Source organism: Chiloscyllium plagiosum, chromosome 5 (genome assembly GCF_004010195.1).
Source record: "Chiloscyllium plagiosum isolate BGI_BamShark_2017 chromosome 5, ASM401019v2, whole genome shotgun sequence".
In the NCBI taxonomy this organism is placed as follows: Eukaryota; Metazoa; Chordata; class Chondrichthyes; order Orectolobiformes; family Hemiscylliidae; genus Chiloscyllium; species Chiloscyllium plagiosum.
The window spans coordinates 53,876,334-53,893,472 of NC_057714.1; the positions used below are offsets into that span (position 1 = coordinate 53,876,334).

At 38.5% G+C, this 17,139-nt stretch overlaps 1 protein-coding gene across 2 annotated transcripts in view; it reads left to right on the forward strand.

Moving 5' to 3' along the window:
* The window catches only part of LOC122549908 (tensin-3-like), a 434,491-nt gene that overhangs the window by 155,603 nt on the left and 261,749 nt on the right, over positions 1-17,139 (forward strand). For both annotated transcript variants that reach the window (XM_043690124.1, XM_043690125.1), the window contains one exon: positions 14,690-14,804. In XM_043690124.1, coding sequence (XP_043546059.1) covers positions 14,690-14,804 — 115 coding nt within the window. The remainder of the gene's footprint in view (positions 1-14,689; positions 14,805-17,139) is intronic.

Consider the following 17,139-nt stretch of genomic DNA (forward strand, 5'->3'; position numbering starts at 1 on the left):
CCATTTATCTCCCCATGCCCTCTGCTCACAGCCTCATTCCTGATAAAGGGTTTTTGATTCTCCTGCTCCTTCAATGCTGCCTGACCTGCTGTGCTTTTCCAGCACCACACCTAATCTCGACTCTAATCTCCAGCATCTGCTGTCCTCACTTTTGCCATGGCATTTGTAAGACTAACCAAAGTTTATTGGTTTCATGTGCATGTATTATAGAGAAGATTAAATATAGCTGGTGCCTAGCATCAAAAACTTTAAATCCTAAATGTGAAGCATTGCTCCTTCAAAAAGGAAAAAGCCAGGTTACTTAATAGTACACACCCAATGCTGAAAAGGAGGACAATTGCCAACTATTCTATAATAGCTGTAATGAGTTTTGGCAGTGAAATAACAAAATACAACAAGTCAAAATTATAACAGAAGATATTTGCATTGTTCTGCTATCTTGCAGGAAATAAGTTTTTTTTTACTTCAGTTCAAATATACAGAGGAACCTCAGTTTCTGAAGGACAAGGACGGGGAGTATTTCGTTTGGTTTATTGAATGCCAGATAACATGGCATTCTGTTTCTCGGGCACACTTTCTCTCTCTGTCTTGGTAGGGAGTCAATTGGAGTTTCATCCCTTTGGCCAAAACTGGATGAATCATTCAGTCTGATTTTAAACTTTGAACTTGGCCTGTTGAATCTGAGCACATGTTCCCTTTGCCTGTTTAATGAACAATAGAGACTTTCTACCTTTATCTGTCTGCTGTCTCTCTTGCCCTCTCTCAGATTCTTGCAGACTGATGTCTGTGAAGTTGTGATTTTTTGTTAAGAAAACTTGCAACCTCGCCATTCAGTCATTTCTTATGCCCCTTTTAAAATTTCATTCGGGGGATGTGGGCATGACTGCCTGAGCCAGCATTTATTACCCATCCCTAGTTGCCCTTGAGAGGTGGTAGTGAGCTACATTCTTGAACTGTTGCAGTTCTTTTGTCGCAGCTAGACCCACAATGCCATTTGGGAGAGAATTCCAGGATTTTGACCCAGTGACATCGAAGGAACGGTGATATATTTCCAAGTCAATATGTTGACTGTTTCCACTCTCAAAGTCTCACTCCAAGGCAACATATGCCTTGTATTCAGATAGATATGCCAATTAGCTATCCTTTAGACCCCTATTTCATTGCACGTTCAAATTACATAGATAATTTTAACGTGCAATCAGTTGTAAAACCTAGCATTCCTAATACCTTGCTGGGACTTGAAAGCTAACAGTCTGTGCATGGCCAATTTAGCTGTGCTAGTCATTGTTTGTAGGTGTGAATATCATGCACTTCCTTTCCAGTAAAATAACCTGAGTCCACATTTTTAAACCTTTAACAACTCAAGCCTCAAGTTTCTTGTCAGAATAGGTCACCATACTTCTTCTTTCTTTCAAAATTAAAGAGATGGTTCCGACCCCCTCACAATTTGTAACCATCATATTTGTATCATCATGTTCTTTTTAATGTATAAAAATCTCTCTGGGTACATTTTCTCATTTGTGTGGTGAGGGCATCACTGGTGAGGCAAGCAGTTATTGCCCATCCCTAATTGCCCAGAGGGCAGTTGAGAGTTAACCACATTTCTGTGGGCCTGGTGTCACAGGTAGGCCAGACCAAATAAGGATGGAAGTTTCCTCTCCTACAGGACAAGAGTGAGCCAGATGGGATTTTCTGACAATTGACAATGGATTCATGGTTATCATTGGACTCTGAATTCAGTGAAAATCTGGAATTTTACTGGGGCTGGATTTCAATCCAGGTCCGCAGGACATTACCAGGGTCTCTGGATTAACAGTCTAGCGATAATGCCACTGGGCTGTGATCTTCCCCAAAACAATGCACAACTTCACATATGGAAAACTGCACACCAATCAGTGGGAATTTTGAGAGAAGTTTCAATGAAGATATTATGAGTTGAGAGGATGGTGTATTGTTTCAGGGAAGCAATTCTAGGTTACAGTGCTTCACAGGCACTTTGGTTCCAAACTCTATTGGTCTCTTTCCTGTTATACATCATTTACTGCGTAGTGACTTTGTGGTCTACTGTCTGTCTGTTGAAGAAGTCCTCAGCGTTCCCATTTCCCTTGGAATGCTGAGATTGAGAGTTTGACCAGTTTCTCAGAACTGTCCATCACAAACAGCCTTTGCTCTTGAATGTTGGCTTCTTTTATGTTGAATGTATTCCTGTTGGAGCACATACAACAGAGTGTACACTGAATACAAAAGGGGACCACAGAGAGGTTCCACACCATTTCTTGCTCAAGGCCTGAGCAGACTACCTTTCTCTATACCTTTACATAAATGCCTATTCTTGCCTTCAACCCATCAGTTCAAAAACAAAGACCAAGTCAAGGGAAATGGATTGATTGCAACCACAGAGACAGTAATGAGGAAAATTGGAACTTAAAGTAGAAAATCTCCACAACCTTATGATTTCCACCCCAGACAGGAGTAGTAAATGTGAAAAAATTGCTGTTGCATTACATCATAATTTTCCAAAGGATTTTCTATTCCAAAATGGTTTCTTCAGATTACAAAATTGAGTTCTGATTTCATTATTTAAGGAGAAAGGGAGGGACCATCCAGATAACAATAATAAAAAAGTTCTTATTGATTTTCTGCCATTTATTTTGTACCATTGGTAATCCAATATTGAGTTATTTTATGACATTATAAAACACTAATGAGTGTATATAGTTTACATGGAATTAAATCATTGACATTTTCAGGATTCAGCTTTGTTTTGAAATCTTTGGATTTTGGTCACTGTAAAACTAGCGTTGACTTTGTAGTGAGGTTTTAAACATTTTACATGAAATGAGTTGTTTGATCTTAGTTTTTCAAACTCCAGCTTCATGGGATCAGCCCCTTCATTGGGTGATTTAATATTGATAAGACTGTGTTTCAAACTCCAGATATATGTCTTTCTGATACTGTACAATCAGCTTTCCAGAAACTAAGCTGTAATACAGCTGGTTTTCTGAAATTTCCTGACTGGTGCATGAATTGGGTTTGTAAAAGAGTTCTGGAACCTAGCAATCTAGTGATCAGAAATACATGAAAGCTCATGGAAATTTTTTTTGGGGGGAGGGGGGGTGGTTAGTGCAGACTTGATGAGCTTTTTCTGCTCAACATTCAAATATTGTACCTTGTAGGATGAAAACTTTTCATTGCTAAATTTCCACATCTGTAAACAAAAAAAGACTTTTAAAGTAACTTCAAAAATATAAAAGAAATATGCTTTGTACTTAGCCTCAGCTCACTGGTCTCACCACACTCCATCATTCCTGTCACTGCCAGTCGAACTTGCTGAACCTCCTTGTCCCATGCATCCTGTTCCCTGACCATTCAATTCATGAAGCCTGTCACTACCGAGTCACTACTGTGCATTCGCCTCCTCTGGATCCAAGTTGTGAGTGAGGCTTCAGAGTTGAACAGTGATGGGAGGAAGAGCAGCATTAGAGCAAGAGCACCTACATGTTGCAGGGTTCTGAACGTAAAGTGTAGGCACAGTGAGGGGAAGACTTGATACTGATTGGGAGGATCAAAGCTGCTCTGAAAGGCTGCTGACTTAGCTCCTCACCCTACATTACACCCACAAAACAATGCTGAAACAAAACTCCTGTGCTAAACACTGCAACCCATTAGCTTGCTATCATTTTAAGTGGAACAACTTAAAGCAGGGACCTATTGTATGTGTAGTGCTATTTTGACATGTTCTTCTGTCCTACTTGTTGAACAAAGTTGGATTCTTCAGCATAATGGTTAAGTATGGGATATTCTATACTGAGAGACCTCAGGTTATGGAGAAATACCATTCTGCTGCTGCTGATTGCTTGCGTCTACTTCTAAATCTACTTCATTTATTCTCTTGGTAGCATTGTCCTGCACAGCATGATGGAAGGTGTCCTCAGCATTTAGGACTGTGCAGTGGTCATTTCTACCAGCTGTCATCGTGGGGAGATGCATCGGCTTAGGATAGGAGAACAGGATTTTTCTTGGACTGATTCCCTCTTCACTTGTTCAGGACTCTGTCACTTGGTGAATAGTATTGCTGGACTATTTCTGGGAGTTGAGCATACGTCTGCTATAGATCTTGAGTCACAGGCAAGCCAACTGGAAAATGGCAAACTTCCACCCCTAAAAGGCATGAGTGAACCAACTGCATTTTAATAGCTATTAACTTATAAAGTCATCATTACTGATTATTAGCCTCTTATTTCACATTTCTGTTCTTTTATATGAACTCAAATACTCCAGCTAGTGTGATGGGAATTTGATCTCATCCTAAGGGGCAACTTTTTTTCACTCAGAGGGTGGTACATGTATGGAATGAGCTGCTAGAGAATGTGGTGGAGGCTGGTACAATTGCAACATTTAAGAGGCATTTGGATGGGTATATGAATAGGAAGGGTTTGGAGGGATATGGGCCGGGTGCTGGCAGGTGGGATTAGATTGTGTTGGGATATCTGGTCGGCATGGATGGGTTGGATTGAAGGGTCTGTTTCCATGCTGTACATCTCTGTGACTCTATTACTTCAGTATTCTTGGTTACTACTGACTTCACAATACAGAGGACCCTCGATTATCCGAAGGACACGGGCGGGGAGTATTTTGTTTGGTTAATCGAATTCCGGATTATCGAATGCCGGATAACATAGTTTAACCAAGCATCAGGACCTTGTGATCTTGCCGGATAACCCAATATTCTGCTGATCTTATGCCGGATAATCGAGGTTCCTTTTTTATTACTAAAGTCATTTCTGAATGCACAAAGTGAGCTTTCCTGAACAAAGGCGCACTTCATTGGAGCTTTTAATTTGCCACTCATTAGGACAGATCACAAGAATGCCAATTCAGGGGGAAAACCAACATTTATACTGCTTTCAGAGGAGAATGCTAACTGCTTGGCAAGTGGACTCCAGTTGGCCAAGGCAAACACGGACACTGCATTAGTGCACGATGCTGCGATTACAATTGTATGTTTTTATGCATTTTAAATTTCACTATGAATTGGCCACTGGGGCACATAGATGAAAAATTGTGAATTAAGTGATTTGGTTGTATTGCTAATATTTTATAGCTTTTTTCCCTATTTGACCAGATTTAAAGCTTATATTGTTTGAAAGAAATGCATTTTGGCCAATGGAGAGGAACAGACTATTTACCTGTCATGCACTAATGTCAGATTGATTTTAAAAAGACACTATTTGAATTTTGAGGCCAATGTTATCTCACCTGTATTTTGTAGCCAGGAAAGTTAAATACTAGTTGTTTACATCTGACACAGAAGTAGAACTATCAATGAGCATCTGTGTGAGCATAAGAAAGAAAGTGAGAGGAAACAACTGACAGGCTCGGGCCTGGATTTTGTGGTTGATAGAGAAGCAGATAGCATCTTCTGCTGACCTTGATGAGAATTGCCAGCAAAGATTTAGCCATCTCTGTGATGTGGATTTCCCCTTGTCTGACATTCCTTTAAATTTGGTATAAAGTTAAATGGGATCTGCAGGTGCCCGGTATCAGAGCTGTTGTCAAACAGAGTAAGCACTGAGATATTCTCTCAAACAGTAAACCAACAAGGATAAACCATTTAATCCATTCACTTTTACTTCAAATTTCACAGAGAGCCAAGTAAAGGATTACAAAACTAGCACAGGATTAAGTTGGAATCCAAATGCCAAAAAAAATTGAAGAATTATTTTAAAACTGTATGGAATTCATCAACTTGGTGAAAGTTGTCTTTGAACAAATATAAGATTAGACTTTCAAGTTTAGTGAGGCTGTTTATTAGCAATTATGACCTTAGCTCGCCAATTTAAAAAGCAACCCAGTTGGTACTTCGTTCCACAAGTTGTAACCTTTTCAAAGGTTTTTGAAGTGACTCATACCAGAAAAACAGAAGTCCTCTTGGTTCAGCAATAACCATTGATTATAATTTGGGTGGAGATTGAACAGTGCACTCTTTGAAATATTGAATTACTAACAGCCATTTCTGGATTTTCCTATACAACTGCACATATGCTGGCTCCGGAATTTGCTCTGTTTCAGAGGGTAATGACAATGACTGCTGATAGGAAGGCCACCATTCCTGCAGCAGAATCCAGATCATATGACAGAATCCTCACAATGTGGAAACAGGCCATTCAGTCCAATAAGTCCACACTGAACCTCTGTCACCCTACACCATGGTTAATGCACCTCCCCCCATATATACATTCAACACGATGGGCAATTTAGGATGGCTAATCCATCTAATCTGCACATCTTTGGACTGTGGGAAGAAACTGGAGCACCTGGTGGAAACCCATGCAGACACGAGGAGAACGTGCAAACTCGACACCGACTTTGGCCTAAGGGTGGAATTGAATCTGAGTCCCTAGTGCTGTGAGGCAGCAGTGCTAACCACTGAGCCCCTGTGCCCACCCCTTGTTTCTCCCTAATTCTAATTTTATTTCTGTTTTTATCACATTCAATTTTGGAAGCAGCCAAAGCGTTCTAAAGATAGTGGGACATTATGATATGAGGAGCAGAGGGATGGATAGAATGAGTTTGCGAAGACTGGAGGAATTGAAGTTTGGCTGTGGCAGGAACATGTTGGTGACTAGTGAGTTAAAGAGGAGCAGAGATTCAGGAGCTAAATGAGTCATTCAAAAGGTAACAGATTGGGATTGCAGTGAGGGGTTGACAATTAAGGACGGAATAATAGGAAGTTAAAGGAGTCAAGATTACATTAATAAAAAAGAGATGGGAGAAAGTATGACGTATTGGGGGAGAGAAACTAAGGTTTGTAGTTTTCCTTGAGGAGAAAGTGAGGGCTGCAGATGCTGGAGATCAGAGCTGAAAATGTGTTGCTGGAAAAGCGCAGCAGGTCAGGCAGCATCCAGGGAACAGAAGAATCGACGTTTCGGGCATAAGCCCTTCTTCAGGAATAAGGGCTTATGCCCGAAACGTCGATTCTCCTGTTCCCTGGATGCTGCCTGACCTGCGCTTTTCCAGCAACACATTTTCAGCTTTGTAGTTTTCCCCCCAACCACACAAAATGCGCAATCTGAAGCTGCTTATTAGACAGGTTAAGCACAGGCAGGATGTTCCCAATGACTGGGGAGTCCAGAACCAATAGACATACAGACACCGATGATTTTCAGAGTGTGCAGTGGATGGAAACTTTGGCTGTTTGCTTATTCCTAGTCTCACCCAGAAGCACTGACAATATTTGTAAACCTCCAGTTATTGTCCTGCCTGAAATCTGTTTACTCAAAACAGCTTCGAGATTGATCTGCGAATATGGAATCTTTATTTTATAATTAGTATCATACAATGCATTTATCTACCGAATTAACATGAAATCCTTTCTTTGGGAATTTCTTTTCATTTTTGACTTGGGTGAAAGGTGCAGACAACTTGAGCTTCCACCAGTTTCATGGTGATGTATGCATGGCCAACTACTCAGTACAGGAGAATGTTGATCAAGCCTACTCCTCAGTGTTAAAGCACAGACTGAAAACAGTGCAGTAACTGTGATGTGCGGGTAGAGAATTCCATTCCACCACTCTATATAGCAACTCACGGTGATAGTTAGGTGCTGCAGTACAGCATTGTCAATGAAGCTACAGGTCTTGACCACAAATATTGGCAAGCCAGTCTCTCCTGTAAGTGTCTAGAAAGGTATGAGAAATTAATTATATACATGACTAATGTGGTTGGTGTTGGAATGCAGAAAATATTATGGATTCAGATATTTTTCATCGATAATTGCTTTAACTTCAATGATGTATATGGTAAGAATTAAAATTGGAATCGAAAATGCAAGCAGTATTAAGAATCCTATACTCTAATTGTACACTATGAAAAGACAAACTATTTACCACAAATTGGACTTTTTTAAAGTATGAATATTTTGTTTGAAGAGGTTTTTAACTACACTCAAAAGCCAGCTGGACCAGTAACAGCTATATTAAAATAAAATTTCTGAAAGCTTAATTATTGTAAATTTTACTTTGTCTGACAGAAGGAGATTTAGTAATACCCTGCCATCATAAAGGACTCTTTCAGTCTTTACTTGATTGAACCTTCACATATGTGAAGGTCATAATAGGGCATCTCCTAAACAAAAACTAAAAAGAGAGTCTGTACTGTAGAAATCATTATAAAGCCTTTCTTTTTTTTTATGGATTCTGTTCTTGGATTACTACATTGGCTATTTCAATGATTATATAGCAAGAAGGACAGAAGTAACTCATATGTGAAGCTAAAGCAGATCAGGAGATCCTAACACATTGTTACATATTGCAATTTATCAACATTGGACTATATGGTATGTCGAAAATGAGCTCTTTGGAATTGCAGCCTTTGTTGGTAAGTCAATTAAAAAATAACTGCTAAAAGTAATGTTCACATGTCTGAGCAGTGACTTTTCAAGCTGAGAAGCCAGCGCTGCTTTCCAACAAATTTTGCTGTAATTATAAGTTGCCGAACAGCAGACATAATGTATGAATACTTTGCTTTGTGCACTTTTTGCTGGATCTGGTGCATAATGGTTTAACATGTTAGAAAGAGGGTATTATTAAATTGATCGTGTGAAAAAAAGATAGAAACACTCAAACAGTTGTTCTGGAAATGATTCACAAGACTTTAATATTGCGTAGTATTTTAAAAAACATACCAAATTGGTGAGATGTTCAGTTAGTGGTGATTGTATGAGATTCAGGTGAAAAACTTAATCAAATGTGGATTTTATTTAAAAATAAAAAAAAACAAGTGCTGGAGATATTTAACAGGTCTGGCAGTATCAATGAAGAGAAAATTACTGTACTCAAAGCATTAACTCTGTTTCTGTCTACACAGGTGCTGTCAGATCTACTGAGTATTTCTAGTATCTTCTGTCTTTCTATCAGATGTGCATGGATATCTAGCAGTACTGAATATTGCTTTTCTTTTAATGAATTTTGTTTAGTTTATTTGGAAGGCTTTTTTAAAATATGTATCATTCCAAAGATATTGATTGAAGCAATATTTTGTCTCATCTCAACACACAATTGCTTCCATTTTATCTGTTTGCTCATTTAAAAGCTTGTACTTTACTCATACCTTCGATGCAGGGCATTTAACATGGAATTATTCCTTCTGACAACTTCAATCCTATACTTTGCTTCTTTTTATAAATACTAGTCCTGAAATTAGGCTGTGCTGTAAAAATACTTATTATGTGTTTTGAATTTCATTTTACTGTTTTAATGGTGTCTTCAAAATCATTTCAAGATTGTGTAATAATTAACTGAAGAATTATTATTAGCATTATCCTGAACTAATGGTGCTGCTTTAAGTGGATGACCGGTATTCTTCATTCTATTGATTTTAATGTTCCAACTGGAGCAACTTTATTGTTGAAATACTTGCGCTATTTTTGTACACGACAGTAAAAAGTATTTTGACTTCAAAGCATTCCATCAGGCACGTCTCTTGACTGATTGGAAGGATTCCGTATTGATTGACTTTTGGCCATGAAGGCATTCTACAAATGCTGTTGTAGGATCAAAGAAAACTGTGTGCATCAACTCCAGGTAAAACTCATAAACATGCTTCATCTCAAGAAACATACACAGCTCAGAAAAATTCTTCAAATCTTCTCACAAACAAATATTTGTGCTGGAGGGTCTTCTGTGTTATAAGTCTACGCAGTGCCTGATATTTCCTCTTTGAACAGGAGGACTCAATAATATTTGACTTAAACCTTCCTAAGTGCAAAAGATATTGGCTAAGAATCTACTCTCTAGATTTGTGCTGCTGCACATTTGTGCTCTGTTTTATGTAACAAAATCCTGTGGATTTTGAAAAGTTTAAATGGCTTTGGAATTCCAGCCATTCTGCCTGACAATACATGGGAATATGTGAAATGAGGCAATATGGTGATGAACAAAGTAAGCTGTTTTGTAATAGCAGCCGTGTTAAATTACTCTGTAAAGAGCTGGAATGTCAATAACAAAGAACAGACTTGGCTTTGTCACTTAACTTTGCAACAAAAATGATGGGGACTGCTGTAAAATATAATCGTTTCTAATCTATGGACCTGGATGCATATAGAACTCATCAGAGCAATTCTGTTTTTTTTTTCTCATGAATTAACTCCAAAGAATCATACATTATAATGTAATAACTTTTTATTTATTTGCATCAGAAATGTGTCAACATCTGAAAGGGCATTAACTTAATCTTTAGTGCAGTGTTGTGCTTTCTACTGTCACTTTACAGATTTTAGGTTTATTTGCCCCTTTAATTTTAAATATGTAGTTAGTTTGTACATTGTCACGAATTCACCTTTGTATTCTAAAACATTTTCCTGCTCAGCTTAAATGTCAGTTTGTAGATTTAGCTTTACTTTTCCAAAGTTTTGTTCATAGGTCATTACCTGAATATGCAAATGAAATCAGTGTCATCTTTGTGCTTTGTTTCACTTTGTAGCACTGTCATCATAGATAAAAAAGAAATAACCTTAGCATGGCCTGAATACATTGGGAGGTGGTAGAGAAACATTTCTTCAGATTCTTTTCCTTACCTTGCCTCTATCAAAGATAGTGCCAGACAAATTAAGCTAAATATTTTCCTTCACATGTTTGTGGGCATTAAGTATTCATTGGATGATTGATCATCAGGCTCAGTGCTATTCTCCTTTTGCCTGAGAACATACATCTGCATGTATGTTCTCAGGGAGATTATAATCAGGAGAGAAAACAATCACTCCAATCTCATTCAGGAACACTGCAACAAATTATAACTATTGGCAGTAGCCTTGCTGAGATCAATTAAATTAAATCTGCGCTTAAACTTGAGGTTGTATGGACCTCTGTAGGTCAGTAACAAATTTCATTTAAGTATCAGCATGATAAATTTGGTCAAGTGTCAATTAACCTAAATAAATCTATCTCAGTAACTTGGAAATCTGTCATGTTTAACTTTGCCTTAATTTTCACTTAGTTGACACATTAATGTCTCCTCTTACTTGGCGTTGATTTAGTGGAATGCTGTAATGTAATTGTGGGAACGTAAATCATAATTGAAGTGGACTCTTAAATGTAACGGTATCATCGTTCCAAAGCAGCAAGCTCCTGTTCTGAGCTATGCCAGTGTGAGAAACTGCTGCATGCACACCAGGCACTTTCCCAGCATTTGGGGAAAAGATAATCCAGATGACTAGCCGTCCTTCGAATGAGCTGTGGTTTTCATAATCCTTAAAATTGTGGACGCCAGCTGTCCACTTCCTGTTGATATTGCTGTTTAATATATTGCTGAGAGGAAGAAGAGACTGTATAGCATTGAATATTCAATGTAGATTCAGAAGTACAGAACATCAGGCCAGAAGTGATATGAAGCCAGTGGTTTCCAGGACTAATGAGTTCAGGATATAAAACAATAAACTTTGATTACAAGCAGGATAATTTAAGGGCTCTTGGTAGTGCTAGGGTTAGAGTCGAGAGGCAAGAAAGGATGGAAAAGAGCTAAACGACAGAAATTCAGAAGTGAGGAAGAATTCAAAGGAGCAAAAAACAAAGTTGCTTCTAGTATTGTGGTAACACTGGAGAGAGAAAACACAGTGAGTAAGTGAAGTAAAGCAGAGATGATGTATTCTCTTTTTTGCAGCCCCTACATTCATGGCATTGCTTGCTCCTGACCCCTCATCTCACCTCCCACAAACCTACTATGTTGCAAGTGTGCTCCTACCCATCTGGCCATTAGATTGTGACCATTCTTTGAACAAGAGGTAATGATTGACAGTTCCTTTGACCATAATGGACATCAAAAATTGGCTCAATTTGTACTTCATCTATTCCTCATCCATGGATTTTTGAAAAAAAAATTCCTTTGCTTTATAATAGAGATGTAGAATGCAAAAGCAGCATTTATGAAAAAGCCTCAATTGGAGTTGTGTGTTCAGTTCTGTATACAAACATTGATGGAGATGTTCAAAATCATGAAGGGTTTCGATAGAGCGGCAGACACAGAGGGTGGTGTATGTATAGAACTAACTGCCAGATTAACTCGTGGAGGCTGGTACCATTACAACATTTTAAAAGGCATTTGGATAGGTATATGAATAGCAAAGGTTTAGAGGGGAATGGGCCAAATGCTGGCAAATGGGACGAAGTCGGATTGGGGTGTCTGGTCAGTGTGGATGTGTTGCACTAAGGTCTGTTTCCATGCGGTATGACAATTTAATATGTTCAGAATCCCCACTGATAATTTTGTGCTGCTAAATGATTGTGTGGCTGATGGTTGTATTGGGTGTGTAAATGCTTTTGTTTGTTATTGTTGGAGTTTAGGCTTTATTTCACTCTTTACTCTGACATAAATGGGTGAATGGGAGTTTCCTAAGCTATCGCAATGCTTTTTGAATATTAATACATATTTTTTAACCCTGGTTTAACCATATATCCTGGTTTGTAGTTTACAATTCAGGTCATAAAACTATGTGTTCTCCAGTTAGCTCAGAAGATAGAATACGCTCCAATACCAAGCCTATTGCAACAAGCTTTATTTCTGTCGTAGACCGGCAGATGAAGCTTTGTTGGTCAAAGGATTCAGGTTCAATCTTGGATTCCAGCACTATTACTGAGCCAAGGTCTACAGAACATCATGATTTGGTAGACCGTTTAAGAATGCCAGAAGACAAAGCTGTTATAATCCATGATCAAAGGCACAATATCCAGAGAAGAATGCATGGATGAACAAACAATTTGTCTCAAATTGAAAAAAATTCCCAGACACTTTTTTCACAATGTCATCGAGCTGGCACGAAGCTGTTTTAACTCATGAATACCTGGCCACAACAGACAACCTCCCTTTCATACTATATTTTTAAACATTAGGTCTTGATGTCCTCTGTCACTTTCTAACAATAAAAGATAGAGATTGTGGTTTTTGTTTTGTTTCCAAAGATTAAAACAAAATCCATTCACTGATTTTTGAGAATAGTCCACTCAACTGAACTAAACTTTCCTTATTCTAGTGATAAACTTGCAATTCTCCACTCATCTCTCTGTGCCCTGTCCAAGCTTTGGCCCGATTATTGTTCAAATTCTCTTCCCAACCCAAATTTTAGTAGACATTGTTACCTCTCCTTGGGCATTCTGTGCAAAAATAGTTGTTTCCCTCATTGTTCTTTTCAAAAAAAAACCTATTCTTGGCTCTTGCTAACTCAGCGTAAGTCTTCAATCTTCCTTTTGTAGCCAAAGTTTCTGTACATATGCTGCTTTTTGGATCTATCGTTAACTTATCTGCAAGCACCATTTTAATCCTTACGGTGGAAATGTTGTGAGGGGACATTTTCTGATTCTGCTAATAACGTGTTATCACTTTTTGAACTTGTAGCAATATTTGATTATGGTTAACCATTGTTCTGTCTTATCTGAATCTAGATTCATTTTTGCCTAGTTCATTTTATAAACTGTACAGGGTGTCTTCAGTTATTACCTTCTCTCATCCATGATGTCTACAATAATCCCATAATCTGTTTTTGGTTTTCTTCTCTGAAGGAATAGCACTAACTAAACAACATTTGATCCTGCAATGCGTCAATATCAAAATTCTGATTATTGCATATCGACTTGACATGACTTCATATTTCCCTCTTTCTCTATCACAATAATCCCACTCCAATACTGACTGACCTTGGGTATCTCTTACCTTATTATTCACTGAGCTTCCTAGGTATGTTTCTAGAATTTCTTTTCAAAACTCTATGCCTCTTCAACTGGGCACATTTTAATACTACTTTCCTTTGAACCAGACTTTTTTTTTACCCAAATTTTACCAGCCTCCTCCTTTGCAACATTTTTTGGCTCAGCATCCATTTTTCCTCATGCCTCTGTGACTTTGTTTTTCTTTGTTAAAAGTATTTTTTTAAGAAATTTAAGTTAAATGGATACGCTTAAATGAAGGTATTGTATCAAATAAACACAAAATTTTCATGCCTTCACTGTCACATTAAATGAAATTGTAGACTTCTTTTTCTTGGATGTAGGTTTGCTCGCTGAGCTGGGAGGTTCATTTCCAGACGTTTCATCACCCTACTAGGTAACATCTTCAGTGGGCCTCAGGCGAAGCAGTGTACATGATTTCTGCTTTCTGTTTGTATGTTTGGGTTTCTTTGGGTTGGTGATGTGATTTCCTGTGGTGATGTCATTTCCTGTTCTTAAGCTCAGGGGTGTTCTCTCAACAAACACGTTGAGTTAGACCCCATCTACCACCCCCTGAGAAAAAGAACAGGAAATGACATCACAACAGAAATAACATCACCAACACAAAGAAACCCAAACATATAAATAGAAAGCAGGAATCATGTACACTGCTTCGTCTGAGGTCCACTGAAGATGTTACCTTGTGGGGTGACAAAACGTCAGAGATGAATCTCCCAGCTCAGCGAGCAAACCTACATCCAGAACCTCAACATGAGCTACAAATCTTCTCAAAACACGCTACTACTTTTTCTTACTATATTTGCTATTTGAGGCTTCCACAATGGTTAGAGCTGAAACTCTAACCTAGTGCAATGGTTAGATTTTAATGTTGACCTGCAATACCTTTTTCTTCAGTTGTTTTAAAACACCTATGAAGTAAAACTTCATTCTGTAATGTGTGTTATAAAAAAGCTGTTTCATGTTTGTTGTTTCAGCCTGAAGAGTTAGTTTCCAGTTCACATACATTCAAGAGCAAGACTTTCAAAAAGCCAAAAACTTGCAGCATCTGCAAACAACTCATCAGCAGCAGTCAAGGTCTTTCATGCAGAGGTGAGTCCCCAACATGCACTATTCTGTGTTTTCCGGGCATGGGAACAGGCATAGGCCATTCAGCCCCTCAAGACAACTTGCAAGATTCTAGATTGCTATTGATCCTCTGTCTTACAGCTATGAACACCTAGAAGGATAATGGCAGCAAATGCATGGGAATAACACAACCTGCAAGCTCCCCTCTCACCATCCTGACTTGAAATTGGACCAGTTTCAGTATCACTGAGTCAAAATCCGAGAACTCCCTTCCTAATGACATTGTCGGTCTACTGACATTAAATAAACTTCAGTTCAAGTTCACGCAGCTCACTGTCCCTTTTACAAGGGCAACTAGGGGTCGACAATAGATACTGGTGCAGTCGCCACACCCCGATCCCATGAATTATTAAGTAAAAGTCTATATTCCTCAGGCTATTCCCATATCCCTTGGTGGCATCAGTAACTAGAATCTGTCAGTCTCTGTCTTGTACTTGTTTAATGACTGAGCTTTCACAGCCATATGGTGTAGAGAGTTCTAAAGATTCAACATCCTCTGAGTAAATAGGTTCCTTCAGATCTACGTCCGAATTGACTTGTCTTTCATTCTGAGACTTCTACATCTAGATTGTACAAAATTCTGACAAGAATAGACAATATTTGTGACAAGTTAGAATTCTTTGTGCGTTTTCATTTCGGTATGAGACATATTTGTCTCCTGAAATGCATTCCTCTCTGAGGAGGACTTTTTTGAAATCGCAAGCTTTCGGAGCACAGCTCCTTCATCATATGAAGTGGAGGGAAGCACACAGGCACATAATTTATCAGTGGAGAGATCCACCCCAGTCCAACGCTGGTATGTCCACATTAAGGAGGAATGGATCATGAGTTCCAAAAATTTTTTGATGCTTCTAAGACCCTTCACACGAGATCATTTCAGTAAAAGTGGAATTAATATTGGAAAGTAAGGCATTATCAAAGATCGATAAGAACAAATGTAAATGACCAATAGACAAAATTACTAAAACAGAAAATAAAGTTTGAAAATCAGGAACTTCGCACTGACTGCTGTGAGCACAAATATAAATATGGAAGAAGATGTGGGATTCTTATTTCTTGCAAGTCCTTGATTTATTTTCTTGTATCCTTGTTTTGTTTAGTTTTTGTCCTGTCTGACTATCTGTTTTTCCTTTTTGAATGCCATCACTTTTTATAAATTGCTTGCCCCTCTTCCCAATTTTCCGGCTTTTTTTGATGTCTGGTGCCAAAAGCCCTTAATTATGTATTGAACGTATGTCACTTGGTAGGCAGCATGAACATTTAAGTACACGTACTCTCCGATGATGTGCAGTATAACTTATCGGTCCACTGCCACAAAAATGAATTTCTGTGTTGAATACATAATACTGATTAGAGGTGTGTATTATGTCAGTGATGCATGCTTACGTGCAGATGAATGAGCTTTCAGTTCATGTTGAGTGACAGATGCAAAACAGTATCCTGGTGTCTGAATGCCCACTGGTGCCTGTAGCTGTTCATAACTAATTCTTGTTCCAATAGGCCAGTTTTTGTTCAACTATTTTGGGGCAAGGATTTTGTGTTTGCTTCTTAGTGTCTGTTTTGATGAGCTAATTATATTATTTAACCAGAAAAATGGCTAGCCACCGCCAGCAATGGAGTAACACCTAGGACTACAGAGACTGGTGCAAATTGGAATACCTGGTAGAATTTGCCATCACTGAAGTTGCCAACGTTTGATTTGGAATCTCTAGAAATGAAAGATTTATCTCCTGGACACTATTGCAAGCAACCTACGAGAAAATTTAGATCTTGGAATTTTGTTTCTGGGAAGCACCGGAACAGCTTCTGTGCTCAGTGCTCATGAATGCTTACAAACGTTTACATTCTAGTGGTGCGGACTAGAGTTAGCAATGGATGTCAAGCATTTTTGATCCTGTTCTAGTTACAAATAGTAAGTAGAAATATGAAGAGAAGTCTGTAAGTACTCAAAAATAGCTTGGATTGTTGACTCCCATCTGGATGCTGTTCAGCAAACTGAAAGTTTTACAATCAGGTGAGGAGATGGAGGATGGGGAGGGGGTGGTCACACAGCTCCTGTCTTTTCATAACCCTTTCTTGGTCTGTTGCAACAATTTTAATGTTTTAGTATCTAGCTATCATACCTTAATTGAGCTTCGTTAACCAGACAAAAATGAAGGAGAAACATTTTTGAGGTTTCTTGAGTCAGAGTGGAGTTTTATTCCCTAGAAAAATAATAGATGAGCACAACATACATAGCTTACAAAGAAGGTGGGGTGAGGAGTATTTGCTTCAGCAGGAAAATGAAGGCAGTTACATT